This window comes from Rhinolophus sinicus, chromosome X (genome assembly GCF_036562045.2).
Source record: "Rhinolophus sinicus isolate RSC01 chromosome X, ASM3656204v1, whole genome shotgun sequence".
NCBI classification, from domain to species: Eukaryota; Metazoa; Chordata; class Mammalia; order Chiroptera; family Rhinolophidae; genus Rhinolophus; species Rhinolophus sinicus.
In genome coordinates, this window is record NC_133768.1 from 111,968,169 (window position 1) to 111,986,247 (window position 18,079).

At 38.5% G+C, this 18,079-nt stretch overlaps 1 protein-coding gene across 1 annotated transcript; it reads right to left on the reverse strand.

Annotated features, from left to right (window-relative positions):
* Window positions 1–12,678: 12,678 nt before the first annotated feature.
* SMIM9 (small integral membrane protein 9) lies at window positions 12,679–14,026 on the reverse strand. The gene is made up of 2 exons (XM_019716068.2): window positions 13,885–14,026; window positions 12,679–12,812 (listed from the first exon to the last, which is right to left on the reverse strand). Exons 1-2 carry the CDS (start codon window positions 14,024–14,026, stop codon window positions 12,679–12,681), a joined length of 276 nt encoding a protein of 91 aa, XP_019571627.2.
* Between the last annotated feature and the right edge of the window lie 4,053 nt (window positions 14,027–18,079).

Genomic DNA, 18,079 nt, shown 5'->3' on the forward strand with positions numbered 1-18,079 from the left:
TGTCTCGGCCCCTGCGGCTGAATCCCAGAGGGGCTCCGAGGAATAAAGAAAACCGCGCCAAAACAGCGGAGCAGCCCCCAGCCTCCGGCCGGTTGAGTGCACGGCCCACACCCTAGCCGAATTCCTGGGGATGGCAGGGAAGTCTCCAGGGGCTGCGAAGGCCGCCCTTTCAACTCCAGGCTCTACCTGTAAATGCATGCGGGTACAGGACATTGCGAAAATGCCTTTAAGGCTCCTGTGCTGTTGGTACTCTCGTCATTTATATTGCTGTTCAGTGATGGAAGACCTGACTGCCTCCAACAGCAAACTGTTTCTCCTTGTCTTAGTCCACACCTCCTGCTGTTAATGCCACAAAATTTTTGAGGGATCAGTGGGAGAAAAGGGAGCCGAGATTCCTTAGGAATCCCAGAGCAGGATTCCTTACCATCCTAACACCTTGGTGGCGTTAAAACAGCAGTCTTTCTGAACAAAACTTTTACTGGACTTACAGGACTCAGGGCTGTCCACTAAAGGTGTCGGTAGACACTTTTATCTGATGAAAACCTGGCCCCCTTTAAGCCAAGCTAGTAACCTCACAGTATTACAAGCAGTTCATAACTCTATGTACTCTATTTGTACCTTCCAGTAACTCAGCTAACAGGAGAAAATCCAAGGGCAAGAGTTTGGAGCCAGATGGCCCACTGTGTCTGCTAAGAGGCTGAATTCATATGATTGATAGCTCCCTTCCCCAAGCTTACCCTAAAGGAGCAGGAAGGCAAACACACACACACACACACACACACACACACATGGCGGGGGTGGGGGAGAGAGAGAGCGCGCTATCAAAATTAAGAGTGATATTGGTGGCATGTATAGACTAATTGAACAATGGGACAGATTAGAGAACACAGAAACACACGCTTGCTTGTGTAGAACTGTGGTATATGATACAGGTGGCATTTTGGGGAAGTAAAGAGAGGATTTTCATTAAGTGAAGCTGGAAAATGGTTATTTATACTGAAAGAGATAAAATTGGAACCCTTTTCCATGCCTTACACACACACAGACACACACACACACACACACACACACACACAAAATGTATTCCAGATTAAGGACTTAAATGTCAAAAACAACTTTAAAGCTCTTGACAGAAAATATCAGCAAATAACTTTTAGTCTTTAGGATAGAAAAAGATTTCTTAAACAATGCAGACAAATGGTTGACTATAAAACAATATTGATTTTTGACTGTTAGCATTAAGAACTTTTACTTGTCAAAAGACAACATAAAAAGCACAAAAGACAAGATATGCATTGGAAGAAATGATTTTCAAAATACACGAGTGACAAAGGACTCCTATTATGAATATATATACAAATTAATAAGAAAAACACAAACAATCCAGTAGAGAAATGGGTAAAAAGCATGAATAAACATTCCGCAGATGGAGAAACACATATGACCAATAAGTATATGAACAGATATCCTACCTCATTAGTAATAAGGGAAATAAAAAGCAAGACTATGGTGAAATACCACTGTACACTCATTCAGTTATCAAAATGAAAATGTATAACAATATTAACTGTTGAAGAGGGTGTGATCCATGAGTTCTTGAACATTGCTGGTGTGAGTAAAACTGGTACTTGACAGTTAAGAAAACAATTTTCCATTATCTTTCAAAATTGAACATGCTTCTACTGCCTGAGCCAGCAATCTCTCTTTTCTCTCTCTCTCCTTCTCTCTCCTTGCTCCTTCTCCTGAGCCAAACCATTCTTCATTTCCTCCACCTCCCCCATGAAGCAGGTCTCCTCTGAGGGATGGCCTAAGACAAGATTATACAGTTGGAAGATTAGTTTTTGGGTTCGTTAGAAAACAGAGCCTGAAGCAAAACATATGTGCTAAAACTTCACTGTAGGATGCAATCCAATGGGTGTAAGAGTGAAGGGAAAGGAAAAATGAGGCACAGAAGGATGGAAAGAAAATATAAATTGGTGTGCTCCTGAGCTTGCCACTGCTATTCAAGAAAATACAACTTGTTTCTCAGTCTCCCTGGTTGCCTCCAGATATGCTATACAGAACCATGGCATCTTGAAACTGTGAAAGAAAGGAAAAAAATTGATCTGCCAGCAGATTTTGGCCTTATCTCTCACTGGTCAAAGTTCACCCAACTGGGTGTTAATTTTCCCACACTTCTGAGTTGTGTTACCTGGGAGCTGGCAGTAATTTAGAGAGTCAGATCCCACATACCACAGTTCAGTGCTGAGTTCAGAAGTGGTAGGGGTGACAGCCTCTGTGGGTCTGGTCACATAGAATTTGAGGGGTATAAATTGGGCCCAGTTTTCCCATATTTATATGTTAAGAAACTATAGTGATTGTTATTAATACTTAAGAAATAGTTGCTGTCTTTCTCTCTTTCCATAAAATTTACCCATGAATAATTCAAGTGGTTTTCAGTATAATCACTGAGTTGTACAACCATCCCCACTATCTAATTTCAGAACATTTTCATCACCCTCGAAGGAAACCTCATACCCATCATCAATTATTCCCAATCCCCTTTCCCCTAACCAGTGGCAGCCACTCACCTGTTTTCTTCAGGACTAATTGAATCTACCACAAGGAGCTGAAAAGAAGCCTGTCCCTTGACATTTTATAAGTATAGATTGACCCTTGCAATGGTTGGTAGCCAAAAGTCACACTATTGGGGTGGCCTAGCAAAGCTTAAGTGACTAATTCCAGTGAGTTCTTGACTAATAGATCCTCAATGTACCTGGCAGAAATGTAAGTCTTTTCCGAAGAAGTCTTCATTAATACTAAGCCTTCATTTCCACACATATTTGCCAAGAAAATATGCAGCTTACAGTAAAATAAAATATATCACTACACACAAACAAGGAAACAAAACCCCATGAATGAGATCCAGTAGGTAACAAAATTGAACCAAAAACTTCAGACAGTGGAATTCAAGATTAGCTGAACATTAGAAAATTTATTAATCCAATGTCCCACATTAACATATGAATGGGAAATGCCCTATTATCTCAGTAGGTAAAAAAATATTCAATGTAACTCAACATCTAGTAAACAAACAAACAAACAAACAACTTTTATCATAGAAGAAAGCATCCTTAATCTGATTTTTAAAAAGCTATTTGTAATACAGAATTGTACACCTGAAATCTATGTAATTTTACTAACAATTGTCACCCCAATAAATTTAATAAAATAAAATAAAAAAAAAGCTATTTGTAAAAAAACCTACAACAAATATATTTAGTGATGAAAAGCCGAATGCATTTCCTTTAAGATTTTGAACAAGAGAAGGATGCCTCTCTCACAACATTTTTTCCATCTTGTATTGTAAGTCCTATTCAGTACAGTAAGGTAAAATAAAAGTATAAAGGTGCAAAGATTGGGAAAGAAGAAATAAAATTGTTATTATCTGCAGATACTTATTGTCTTTGTAGAATATCTTATTGTATCTGTGGAAAACCTACAGATAAATTATTAAAATTATAAGCTCTATTAGTAAGGTTGCTGGCTACAGTCATTATACAGAAATCAATTGCATTTGTATATACCAGCAACACAGAGAAAATATAATTTAAAAATACCATTCATTATGACATTTAAAATGATCAAATAGGAATAGATCTAATTGTCTATACAGACTGTATGGCGACAATTATAAAACCATTGGAGTCCGGTGAAGAAGGGCTAAAAAATGGAGCGGTAAGTCATGTTTGTGTTTTACAAGATTCAATTTTATGAATATGCTCTCCCCAGATTGGCCTATAGCTTCAATGCAATTCCAATAAAAATCTCAACAGATATATTTTGTGAAATTTGGCAATCAAATTTTAAAATATGTATGGAGTTGTAAAGAACAAGAATAGCCAAAGCATTCTAGAAGAAAATGGTCAGGGGACAGGCCTCCAAGAGAGCAAGACCTATAATAAAGCTATGGTAATTAAGAGACTGTGGTACAGGCACAGAAATAGACAAATAGACTGATGGAACACAAGAGAGACTAGAAGCAGATTAATGCATTTTTTTAAATTGGGGAATATTGGGGAACAGTGTGTTTTTCCAGGACCCATCAGTCATTGTTCTTCAATCTAGTTGTGGAGGGCACAGCTCCGCTGCAAGTCCAGTCACCATTTTCAATCTTAGTTGCAGGGGGGCACAGCCCACCATCCCATGTGAGAATTGAACCGTCAACCTTGTTGTTGAGAGCTGACGCTCTAACCAACTGAGCCATTCAGCCGCCCCAGATTAATGCATATTTAGACCCTTGGTAACATGACAGGCATTGCAAAGCAGTAGGGAAAAGGATAGTCTTGCTCTAAGTGGTACTGGGCATATTGGGATGCATATTATCAAAACGGAAACTGAGACTGGTTAGAGGTGAAGGCAAACGCTTTATCCAAATGACTGCAATTGGAAGGACTCCAGAGAGAGTAACTCCTTAAGCAAAATGTAGTTAAAGTTTTTATTGAGGTAAAGCTCAGGGTGGAAAAATACTGGGAAAGCAAATGGGCTGACTCAGAAGATGGATGGTCTTACAGCTTGTCTTCTTTTCAACGTTCCCATGCCTTTTTCTGGTCGGCCAGTTCCATCCAGTTCAGGGTGCTCATTGCTCAGCATCTGATTTTGCTCCTTGGAATTTATTGCTTCTTGGAATGTCTTGCAATTATCTGCTTTTCTCAGTTCCTAGAACTGTCTTTAGGCACATAAATTCAGTTCAAAGTTCATGGGTGGAAAAGTATGGCTTCTCACAATATTTTAAAAAAGTGAAATTGGACTCTACCTCACATCATGCAAAAATCAACTCCAAGTAGTTTAAGGACTTAAATGTGAAAGGCAAAACTATAAAACTTTTGGAAGACAATGTAGGAGTCTTCCTTTCTGACTTTGGGAGTAGAAAAGGATTTCTTTAAACAGACACCAGAAACACTAACGTAGAGGAAAATGATTGCCAAATTTGACTACATAAGACAGGTTCTTCCAATCATCAAAATACATCATATCTGCCTGATCTCTGCACAGTACACCTGAAGCTGAACAATACTGAATGCCAACTATAATAAGATATATATATATGTATGTATATTTATATATTTGTATGTATATTGTTACAGGTAAGTTTTGCTTTGTCTTGTGCACCTGAAACTAATAAAATTTAAAAAAATACATCATATCAAGAGTGAAAACATAATCCTCAAACTAGGAGAAGATATGTTCCACATCTATAGCCTACAGACATTAATATACAGAATATATAAAGAATTCCTACTGATCAATAAAGAATAAATGAAACTACAATTCTGAAAAATGGGCAAAATTAATTAACAGGAATTTCATAAAAGAGAAAGACAAATGGTACATGAATACATGAGAAAGGTCTTTAATCTCGTCAGTTATCAGGGAAATGAGAAGTACGAAAACAATAAGATATAATTTCTCACCCACCAGATTGGCAAAAAATTGAAAGACTAATGATATTGCATGTTCTCCAGGATGTGGGCTAATGGGAACATTACATTCCTACTGCTGGTAGGGATATAAATTGGTGCAATCACTTTGGGAAGCTGGCATTGTATAATGAAGGGGAGTGTGCACTTACCCTTTGACCCAGCAAGTCAGTCACGGCGTGTATTCTTTAGAGAAACGGCACTCTTGCACATGCACACCACCAGACCTGCAATAATATTTATGGAAGCTTTATTTAGAATAAGAAAAAACCCAGAAAAAATACAAATGTCGTTCTACAGCTGATGGCCTAAATGAATAGAGTTCTTTTCATACAATAATACAATGAGATGTTGCACGGAATGGATGAAAATGGGCTAACTAAAACTATAAGCATCAACATGGATGAATCTCAAAACTGAAAGTAAATAAATGGAGAAAGCCATGAAGAATATATACATATGATTTAGTTTTTATACATTTTAAAAACAGGCAAGGTTGGGGGGTGGGAGGTGAGGGTAAGGGGGATCAAATATATGGTGATGGAAGGAGAACTGACTCTGGGTGGTGAACACACAATGGGATTTATAGATGATGTAATACAGAATTGTACACCTGAAATCTATGTAATTTTACTAACAATTGTCACCCCAACAAATTAAACACACACACACACACACACACACACACACAAACAAAAATCAAAAAACAAAACAAAAAAACAACAACAGGCAAGGCTATGGTGATAGAAGACAGGTCAGGGTTACATTAGGGGTGAGGAAAAACTGGGGATGCAAGGAGGGGGAGGATGACAAATTTGTTCATTTTGTGATAATTCTTTGAGCTGAAGACTTATGATCTGTGCTCTTTTGTGTATGTATGTCATACTTCAAAAAAGAAGTTTAAAATTTTTCTGGCATCGAGCCTAAGGATACTGCAAGAATTAAAAAAACAAAAACAAAACAAGACCCAGCAATTCCAGTCCTGGGTATTTTTCCGAAGAAATCCAAAACATTAATTCAAAAAGATATAAACAACCCTACGTTCATTGCAGGACTATTTACAATAGCCAAGATGTGGAAACAACCTAAGTGCCCATCAATAGATGATTGGATAACGAAGAGGTGGTACATATATACAACAGAATATTTCTTGGCCATAAAAAGGAATGAAATCTTACCACTTGCGACAACATAGATGTACCTAGAGGATATTATGCTAAGTGAAATAAGTCAACAAAGACAAATGCCTTATGATCTGACTTATATGTGGAATCCAAAGAACAGAATAAATTAACAAAACAGAAACAGACTCATACATACAGAGAACAAACTGATGGTTGCCAGATGGGAGGGGGTGTGTGATACTGGGTGAGAAAGGTGAAGGGATTAAGAAATGCAAATTGGCAGTTACAAAATAGTCACCGGGATGTGAAGTACAGCATAGGGAATATAGTCACTAATATTGTAACAGCTATGTATGGTGTCAGATGGGCACTAGACTTATTGGGTGAATCACTTCATAAATTATATAAATGCCTAACCACTATGCTGTACACCTGAAACTAATATAAATTGTATGTCAACTGTAACTGAAAAAAAATTACCAAGAATTTAAAAAATACAGGCAAGATTAAATAATACATTGCTAAACATAATTGGCAAAAAATATGAAGAAAACCAAGGAAATAACACAATGTTCAGGACAGTAGGAGGAGGGAGGGCTGTGAGCGTGGAGTGTAAATTGGTACAACCATCATGTGGAACAATATAAAAAAACTATAAAATGGTCATAGCTGATAACAGAACGATTCCATGTTCAACAATTTATCTTGAGGAACCACTTGGATGAGATATAAAGACTGTAAAGATGTGTGAAAGGGTGTTCACCAAATTGCTGTTTGTGTGGCAACTCTGCCCACCCTGCCTCCTTGTTCAAACAAAAACATCTCTCATTTGGATGTTGGTAAAGCCTCCTGACTGGTCTCCCTGCTTCTGTCCTTGCTCCCTACATTCTCAACATAGCAGCTGAGATAACCCTTAAAAAAATCAATTCAATTATGACCCTTCTCTGCTCCAAACCTATTAGTGTCTCCTTTATTGCCCCCAGGAAGAGCCGGAATCCTTTCCATGGCCCACAAGGCCCTACTCTGCCCCTCGTTTACTCTGTGTGTTTTTTTTTTTTTCACTGCTACTCGAACATACCAGGGTGCTCTTGTCCCAGCACCTGTGCCCTGCTGCATCTTCTGCCTGGAATGCCTGTTGTTGCTGTTTGAATAATCTGAATCCTCCCAGTAGGATTAGTGTCTGTGTTATAATCTGCCCAGAACAGTGCCTGGCTCACAGTAGGTGTTCAATAAGGTGTCTACCGAGTGAATGATTTCAAACTCAGAACAGCAAAGGGAAAAAGCAAATCAATAATTTGTAAAACTATTACCTGCATTATATTTATAATAGTGAAAAAGTAGAAGCTCCCTAAATACAGTCATGTACTGCTTAACAAGGAGGACATATTCTGAGAAATTCGTACTTAGGCGATGTTGTCACTGTGCAAACATCAGAGTGTACTTACACTAACCTAGATGGTCTAGCCTGCTGCACACCTGGGCTGTGTGGTATTGCCTATTGCTCCTAGACTACAAGCCTGTATAGCATGTCACTGTACAGAACTACATGAGATTAAATCAAGGACAAGAGAAAATGATGCAGTTAAGAGAAGCAGTGAACACGAGATGTATGAGGCTGCTGCTGACGTAACACGGCATATTGTTTGACGGCAATTTTTTTTTTCTTATAAGTAGAAAGAGGACACTCAAAAATAATGATTATAGTACAGTAAATACAAAAACCAGTAGCATGGTCATTTATTATCATTATCAGGTGTTATGTACTGTACATAATCGTATGTGCTATGCTGTTACATGACTGGCAGGGCAGTAAGTTTGTTTACACCAGCATCACCACCAACACGTGAGGAATTCACTGCCTTCTCACATCAGAACGGCTATGACATCACTAGGAGGTAGGAGTTTTTCAGCTTCATTATAATCTATAGAATCACTGTATTATATGTGGACTGTTGTTGACTGAAACATTATTATGCAGTGCACAATTGCAATCGTTATATGGGATGGGTAAATGACTTATGTCACATCCACTGTAAGGAAACTATACAACACTTAAAATTATGTAGACATATCTTTCCACTGACATGGAAAGATATCCAGGATATGTCACATAGTGAAGAAAAAAGTAAGCTACACAATAACATGCATAGTGTAGAATTTGGTAAAAAAAAAAAATAGTATCTACGTGGACAAGTTTCTGTGACTGTGTGCATGAGCATTTCTCAATCCCATGTTCAAATTTGATTAGGAAATGCTGCACATTATATGCTCTTGTGGAGATTCGTATTAACCTTTAAAGGCTCTTAGAGGTCCTAGAACAAAGATACATGTTTACATTTATTTAATCCAGCACCTCTGAAAACTTAATGGACCACAGAGTCCCTGTGGTCTCACAACATTTATTAAAACAGAACAATTGTTTCACAGAACAGATTTTGTGAAACTGGTAATATAAGCCTGGAAAAAAGTTTGACAATGTTTATTTCTGGGTGCTAGGATTATGGGTACACTTTCTTCTTTCTGTACTTTATAATTTTTTCTTTTTGCAACAAGTATGTGTTATTTTATAATCAAAACAGTAAAAAGGCTATTCCCATTGTTCAATTGCACGTTTTAAAGGAGAAAATAAAGGCAAAAATAGTTTAAGATGAAGACAATTTAATTTTAACTGATGCATAGCACATAGCGCACTCCCCACTCTCTTGGAATCCAGCAAGCTAAACACCATGCTTGCCCAGTTGAATCTTCTAGTACTTCATTGGATTGGTTCACCTACATGAATACTGGGAAAGAAAGAGAAAATAATGAATGCTGAACAAAGTTTAAATTCCTATATACTCTCCTGGTTTGCACAGTTACTTTGTAGTTACATCACCTTTTCCAAGACAGGATTTTAGACAGCTTCTTCTCTTCCTATGAACCAAATGATTTCATATGGACAAAAATGTTTTGATGACTTAAGAAAATGAGTAAGAATGTGTTTATAGTACAGTTAGAATTGGAGGTAGAGGTAGGAGTATGGTCAGTTAGCTTTTGTTTTTAAAGTATCTTTTAAAAAACATAGTAATCAAACAGTGCAGTTTGTTGTGGAAAGATTAGAAAGTGCAAATAGACAACACTAAACATGACATTAAATAACAATAGTAATTATAATAATTAAAACCAGCTATTCACTACCACAAGGAGATAAACAATATCTAATACTTTGGTTAGGTCCTTAAAAGCTTCCCCTGTACTTATAGTTTTCAATAACAAATTGGATTAAATTGTATAGCCTCTGTTATAATCTGCTTTTTTCCACTCCACAATGTTTTATGAATACGATTCCACGGAATTGTCCTTCTACAACAATATTTTGGTTACTGTACACGTAGTACTCATTGTACGAATGTTCAATGCATTCTTTAATCAACCAATGGCCATTTAAGTTGTTTCAATTTTTTGCACTATTATAAACCATCCTAAAAATTCTTTATATGTGTATCTTTGTGTCCTTCTAGTGCCAGTCTGTCCCTGCGATTCCCAATGGAGAACTGAGACATGAATCAAGCTTCCATGTTAGTTCCCTCAGGTTAACGAGCAGGTACCGTAGCTTAAACCTTCATTAAAGCTGCAGCTAGTGGTGTATCAATGAGTAGAGAGGGTGAATAAAGAGGCAAAGAGAATGTGTTTGCAGTCCTTGCTGTGAAATGTATTAATAAAAAATCAGCAGGTATTATTGACAGTCTACTACTATGTGCTCAGTACCAAGTGCCAATTTTTCCTATGACTTGATGTGCCCTTTTATGACTATAGACATGTCTTCCTTTATTTCTGCAACATTTAAAAACATGATACATTGAAGTATTTTTTTCTCTGTTGTGTTGCTTTGGTTTCCTTCTACAAAGAGATAAATCGTGTCTCCTACATCTGTCATTTTTTCTCTAGTCTTACTTTCACTAAAATGTTTGTTTATCTCTGTTTAATAGTGCTGGCTTTTTGATCCTGCATTCCATATCTCTCTTTGTATGTTTTCATCAATGTCTTCTTTTGTTTTGCTGTATCTGGCCTGCTCTCACTGTCCTGATGTTTCTTTCACTAGCTAGCTTGTTTGTTCCCAGCAAGCGCTTACTGGGTTTTCTCCTCAGGTTGAGCCATCTACTTCAAAGAAGGAAGTATTTCTCCTGGCATGTTGCCTGCTTTATCTTCACAGAAGTCCTTCTGAATGTTCATGTTTACCCAATACTTCAGATGTTTCTGATGAAGCTGCCTGCTGGCCATAGTTTGAGAACCATTAAAAGATACAGAATCAGATATATCCTGACTTGAGTCCTGGCTTCTTTAGTCGGGAGATACAGTTTTTATCTGTGTTTGGGAAGAATGAACAGGATTGGTGAACATATAGCCAGTCTCTGTCACAGTCTGTATTACTGGCTGCCCGATATCTGTCCCATTCTTCCTTCCATACACGGAACGCAGCCACCCAGATACCCCCTTGGAAACGGCCTTGTTTCTCTAACTGCTGAGAGTGCTGTCACCAGCTTTTAGCTGTTAGCAATTTTAGGGTTTGCCTCAGCTGTTAAGAGCTGCCTGGACTTCCCACATCTACTAACAGATGGAGGTGTGGTTATAAAGGCCCACATATTTCAGGCTTCTGTGGGACAGCTCCAAGGCTTTGTTGAACTTGCAAGGCAGCTGAATTTCTCCCTTCTTCTCCCTACCCTCCACAGACATTGAGCCCTGATAATACACCCAGCATAGTGAACTCTTATCTCACTATCTGCTTCCAGAACACCTGACTCGTAGCACAACTTTTCCCCAAGACTTTAATCCCATTTGTCACTGTGTCCAGCTCAAAGTCCAGAGTATCTGAGTGATGTTTGGTACTCTCAAGTCTGGGCGTAGCTCTCCTTGGTTAAGTGACCTATGAACTGAAACAAGTTATCTGCCCCTGATCTCCACACCTCATATCCAACGACTGAACAGGAAGAGGATAACCACCATAAACACTCCCATGTGGAAAGAGGAAGAGTGGGGGGCACATGGCAGTCACTGCTCTGTGGTAATCCTGGAATCCTGCTGGGCAGACATTGACTAGGCCGGGATCGTACTTTACAGGAGGAGCTCCCTGGCCCATTGCCCACCCTCTGGGAGGCCCATCTGAAGCCAGTGTTGGGGAGCATGTCCTCCTAGGAGCCTTTCAAGCCTGTGCCCAAATACTGTTTTGAGGCTCAAACAATGGAAACCTCATTTTGTTCTGGTTCATGGTTTCTTTGGCAATAGGCTTCTCTCAAAAATGTAGCTGGCTTTTATTTGGCTACAATCAGTTGTATATGCCGGTAACCATATGTAAGGTTGTTTCCTAGATACAGTTCTTGACCTTGTAATCATTTTGAGGTTCTTAGGAGTCCTAGGTGGAGACACCACACCCTTAATTTGACCTTTGCCCTCAGCCATTTTATTAGCTTGTGAGTATGAACAGTCCTTTACTACAGAAAGCCTTCTTTAATTCCATCTCACACTTTCGTAGTTTCCTCCACTTGGACTGTCTCCCGCCATAGCACTGACCCACCAGTTTGTCATTATTCAATTGTCTTATTTCTCTGTCTCTCTATCAACCAGGAGAGAGTCAGGTAGTTATCTCTTGGTAAGTACTGATGAAATTAATGAGATGTAGGCTTTTCTAGCTATGCTTAATTATATTGTTAACTATTTCAGGAATCTCCTTGGCTTCATATGATTTACGTATATAAATATTTTGGTAAATTTTCAGGCATTTGAAAACACAGTTAATTACATATTTTCCATCTATAGTTCTTAAACCAAAGGGAAGGATAATTAGGACTTAATGAAGTTAGTAAAGAAATGATCAGCTGCAGCAAAAACTGGTTGTTAAATGTCACCTGTAAGTCATTGGTGATGGACAGAGCAGGTGGGAGGAAAAAAGAGAAAGAGGAGACTTTTTCAAAGGGGGTTGCATGGCCTTTCAGAGCTTTGTTCCCAGACTCACAGTCCTTAAAAATTTCCCTTAATTACTGACATGCAGGCTGGTGAGGAAGCTGCCTGCCTCTTCCTCAGGTTCCCTCTCTCCTCCCCTCTCCTCATCCCACAACAGCTTACGTGAGGCAGCAGAGGATCCCCATTACGATTCCACTGATAAGAAAAGCGAAAATGGCTGCTGAAGGTAGGGACGTTTTGATGAGATTCCACAAGTAATCCCCGAAGTTGCTCAGCCAGGACCTGCGGTTTTCTGCATAAAGAGCATAGAGTTCCATTGAGGAGAGGTCAAGTAAATGGTGAGGCTGGGATTTGAACCCTGGTTCAAGTTCAAATGGTTGTCCCAGATATAATGCTCTTATAGGTGCCCAGAGCCCATATCCCGTATCTACTTTGCTGTGCTGCCTCTAAGATGTCCAAGGGGTATACATTAAAAAAAAAATATATTCTCAGATGGATATCATCTTTGCCTCCTCATAAGTCAAATAGGAATAGTAAGCTCTGCCCCAGATAGTTTAAGGGCTGTTTTGAGGTCTTGGTGAGTAAATGGGCTACTTTCTGAAAGAGGAACGTGAATTGATAACTAAGGTGTTGCTGCCTAGAGTGTGTTTGGGATTTCTGCAGAAGGCTGAGGGCCGTGAGTGGCCCAGGAAGAGAAAGAAGAAGGCCACCAACCCTAGGAGCATCAAGAGGGAGAAGGGACCAGGGCAACTGGCAGAAGGAACTTTAGAGGGAGTCTGCTGATTAAGGTAAGGCTTGAGATGTTGGGATATCGGGTCTTTTCTTTCAGACGTGGGGGAGGAAGGAGAGGGTACTCTGACTGAACTCCAAGGAAAAAGGTAGGGGAAACCAGAGGGTCTGTGGTGTGGAGGCAAGAGGGCTCACCGCCCAGCAGCATGCCAGTTTCCAGAGCTGGAGCAGCGTGTGTGTATGTGTTCAAATCTGGGCTTTGGGAGCACCCAAGCCATGAATCAGTGGCTCAGCAGGTTTAGCTTAAATTTCACTTCCTTTGTCAAGTGTTCCCTGAGCTCACCACCAAAACAACTTGAATTATCCTTTTATCCTCAGGGAGCATTTGTCATACTCCATGGAAGGTTGGCAACTATGGCCTTGGCAGTCCACCTGTGAACCTGCAACCCATGTCATTCAGCAAAGGGCTTGGTGCATAGTAAGTGGTTAGTGCTTGTTGAACTAAATTGAACCAAGCCAGATAGTTTGCTTTCCTGTGAACACTACGTTTAAATACAAAATGTGCTTTTCCTGACCTGAGTCATGAATGTTATGTCTTAGGAAGAAAGGAACATTCATCCTAACAGCGAATATACCCCTCGAGCGTGGCTTCGGTCCTGCTCTGTCTTGTTTTCCGAAGGAAGAAAAAGGTGACCTAGCGGAAGCTGTAGACTCCAACAAGAGGCAAGTCAGAGAGCACAGCAGAAACCCAATGCTCAGCAGCTTCTGGGGTTCCATGGACTCTCCTGAGGGTCAGTCAGCTGCACTCACTCAGCCAAGAGGAGATGGATTTTTCCTTGGCTCTTTCTACGGCAGCTTTGTCTGAAAAGTTAGAAATGGCGGGTCAGCTTTTATTGCAAAAAGCTTCTCACCTGTCATGAACACAAGCATAATTCACCCACTGACACTGTTGAATCCTGAACATGGTCAGTTTCCAAAGCAAAAGGCATCTCCCCTCCAACAAAACAAAACAACACAAAACCAAAATTGACTATGCTCTATCAGGTCAGATACCTGACATTCCTTTCTGAACTAGATCCCCCTTCGGACTTTCCCAACTCAGTGGAAATTATTTCAGTTGCTCAAGCCAAGACCTGTGGTGTCCTCTTTGACTCATTTTTTATTTTCACTCCCACATCTTATCTATCAGAAAAGCCTGGTTCGCTTTATCTACAAAGTGTATTCATAATCCTGCCACTTCTGACCACCTCTGCTACTACTCATCATTGTCTCTGTCTCCCTGATTCCATCCTCACCTCCTTTGAGCCTCCTCCACTGAGCAGCCAAAGAGATCTTGTTTTTTTGTAAGTCAGATTGTGTGCTATTTAATTCCCTGAACTCACATCTTATCTCCTCTTGAACATTCCAACTGAGCCTCATTTCTTCTGGAACAAGCCAGATGTGTTTCTACGTTAGGGCTTTCCCATTTGCTATTCTCTCTGCAAGGAATGCTTCCCCTGCACCCTTCAGATATTCTCATGACTCATTCTCTTGCCTCCTTCAGGTGCTCAAATATCACCTTCTCAATGAAGATTTTCTTGAGAACCCTTTATTGAAATTGTACCACTCTCCCACAGACTTCGTCATTCTTTCCTGCTTGATCTTTCTCCATAAACTTCATCAGAATTGAGTATAATATATATTTTACCTTTTTGTTTTATTATATGTCTTTCCTGACTGGAATGTCAGCAACCTGAGGGCAGAGATTTTTGTCTGTTTTGTTCACTACTGAATAGTACCCGGCACAGGGCATGTTCAGATGCTCAATAAATATTTTTTGAATGAATGAATGGATGGTGAATTTTGTTGACATTGTTCATTGCTTGAGCCAACAGTCATCCTCACCCCCTTTTCACTTACTCCATATAACGGGGAAGCTAGAAAAGCTGAATCCTCCCTTTCTCAGCCATCCTTGCAGCCAGAAATGGCTCTGTTGGCATAGTTCTGGACAATGAAGCATAGCAGAAACCTGATGGGTAGCTTCTGAGAAGACCTTTTCCTGTATTGATCAAAGAGATGGTGGTACCATTTCCCCTTTGTTCTGCCTCAAGCATTATGTAAATGTTACCTGAGGTTGGAGCAGCCATCTTGTAACCATGAGGCAATGTACGTGAGAAAAGGCCAAGAAAATGACATCTATTTTGGCTCTGACAATTTCAGGCCACTAAACCAACTCTATCTGCCTACCTCTGGACTGCTTGGTAAGAGAAAATAAAATCCTATTTGAGCCATTATAATTTAGGCTTTCTATTACTTAAGACATTCATAACAGACACACCCATCCACTGTTTGATAGGGCTTTACGAGAGCCATGTCAGGTGGGAAGCCACTTACCTGAAAATTGACTTAGCACCAACGGCCTCAGGCTTCAGAGTATGGCAGAAGAAGCTGGCTTGAATCTTTTCCTAAAATCTCTGAAGTTCCAAATAGAATTCTACCACTTCTTATGACATAATCTACTGCATTTGACCCTCTCCTAGTCTCTCTCTATTTGACAGCTAAGCATACAGACATCTTTTTCTGTCTGTGCATAAACATCTGTATTGATATTGAAACCCATCTTTACAGTAGCTGTATCCTCTTAGGCTTGAAGAATTATAAGATACTTTATATGCCATATGGTATCTACTAAAGCTTACAGTAGTGTATATATGAAACTTTAATAGATGATAAAGGTGGCATTTTATATCAGTAGGGAGAAGAGAGATGGTTTAATGTGATCATCTATTCATTTGGATGCATTACAGTGAGAGCCCTATACACAAAAATAAATTCTAGATGGATTAAGGACTAAACAAAAATAAAACCATATACATATTGGAATAAAACATGGGTGGATAGTTATATTATCTTAATGTGAAAAAAGCTACTCTAAGCATGTCATAAAACCAAAAAGCCACAGATGAAATACTGATAAATAAATTGCATAAAATGTGAAACTTTCATACAGCAAAATATTGTAAAGAAAGACAGACAATTAATGTCAAACGAGGTAGTGCATTTCATAACATATATGGCAGGTAATAGTTTAAGGTCCTTAACATACAAAAAACTCTTACAAATTATTTTTTTGAAAAAGATTATCACTTCCATAGAAGAGCTGGCATAAATGACGTATCAATCAGGGTTCTATTAGAAAAGCAATGGATAAATGAATTGTGGTATAATGGAATACTATACAGCAATTAAAATGAGTCACTTAGAGATACATACAATAAAGATTGTTTCCAGTTTGGAGCAGTTGTGCATAGTGCTTACCTGTCTCTTGGTTCACATGGCAATTCTACTCCTAGGTCATTACCCAACAGAATTGCCATAGGGTATTTGTATGCTCAACGTTAGTAGATAATGCTAGATTATTTTCCAAAATAATTATACCATGAACAGCATAAGAGAGTTTCACCTGCTACACACTCATATGTCAATTGTACATACTGCAAATATTTTTTTCCAACTCCACAGATGAACAGAAGATCTGAATCTAAATTTAATCAAATTTTTCAGTCTTTTCCTTCATGATCAGTGGTTTTCCTTCAAGAAACTTGTGCATGACCCAAGGCTGTCATCTCCTAGAAGTTTTACTGTTTACTCTTTATAGAGCTTTCATTCCTCTAGAACTGATTTTTTTTTTTTTTTTTTTGGTATGGTGTGAGAAAGAGGTCAAATTTTTCTTTTTCATATGGGTTTCTGATTGACCTAGTACCACTGTTCCAGAGAGCTGTTTTGTCATAAATTAAGTGTCCATGTATACATGGGTCTACTTCTGGACTCTAAAACGGTCTATTGGTCTATCCTTGTTCTAATACCACAATAAGTTACTGTGGCTTTAAAATAAATCTTGCTATCTTGTATCAGGAATATTTAAACCATTCTTGGCCTTTTACATTTTCACGTGCTTGAATTCCACAAGGAAAAAAATGTTGGAATTTAGATTGAGATTGTGTTGAATCTAGATCAGTTTCAGAACTGACATCTTTATGATAGTGACTCTTCTGATCCTTGAATATAATCTATCCCTCCAGTTTTTAAGGTCTTTTAAGATGTCTCTCAATAAAATTTTACAGTTTTCACTTGATCTTAGCCAAAAGGCCGAGAAGTGATTTTTTTTACAGTTTTCAAAATAGTGTTCTTTGATATCTTTCATATGATTTATTTCTAGGTATTTGATGTTTTTGTTTTTAACTTTGTTGCTGGTACATAGACATAATTTTCACATTAAACTTTTGTCTAGAAAGCTTGCTAAACTGATTTATTAATTTGAATAACTTATCTGTAGATTACTTTGGATTTTCAACATTCACAACCATGTTTAGTCTGGGAATAATAACAATTTTATTTACTTGTTTAAAATATATATATATATACATATATGTATATATATACATACACACACACATATATATATATATATATATATATATATATATATATATATATACATATATACATATACATTGAATAGAATGACTTCATATTGTTAAGATGGCAGTACTCCCCAAAGCAATCTACAGATCCAATGCAATTTCTGCAAAAGCCCAACAGTCTCCCCTGCCCTTTTTTTTATCAGAAATGGACAACCTGATCTGAAAATTCATCTATAATTGCAAGGGATACCAAACAGTCAAGGCAACCTTGAAAAAGAAAAACAAAGTTGGAAGACTCATACTTCTGAATTTCAAAACTTACTGAAAACTACAGTAATCAAAGCAGTGTGTTACTGGCATAAAGACAGACATATATAGATCCATGGGATAGGATTGAGAGTCCACAGTGAAACATAAACATTTATGG

What these genes read in the sequence shown, in the direction of transcription:
- SMIM9 (XM_019716068.2), bottom strand. Translation starts at nt 14,026, where the DNA reads ATGGAACCCCAGAAGCTGCTGAGCATTGGGTTTCTGCTGTGCTCTCTG. An exon ending in ACCGAAGCCACGCTCGAGGG is followed by an intron (nt 12,813 to 13,884) that starts GTATATTCGCTG and finishes CTCTTTATGCAG; the next exon opens with AAAACCGCAGGTCCTGGCTG.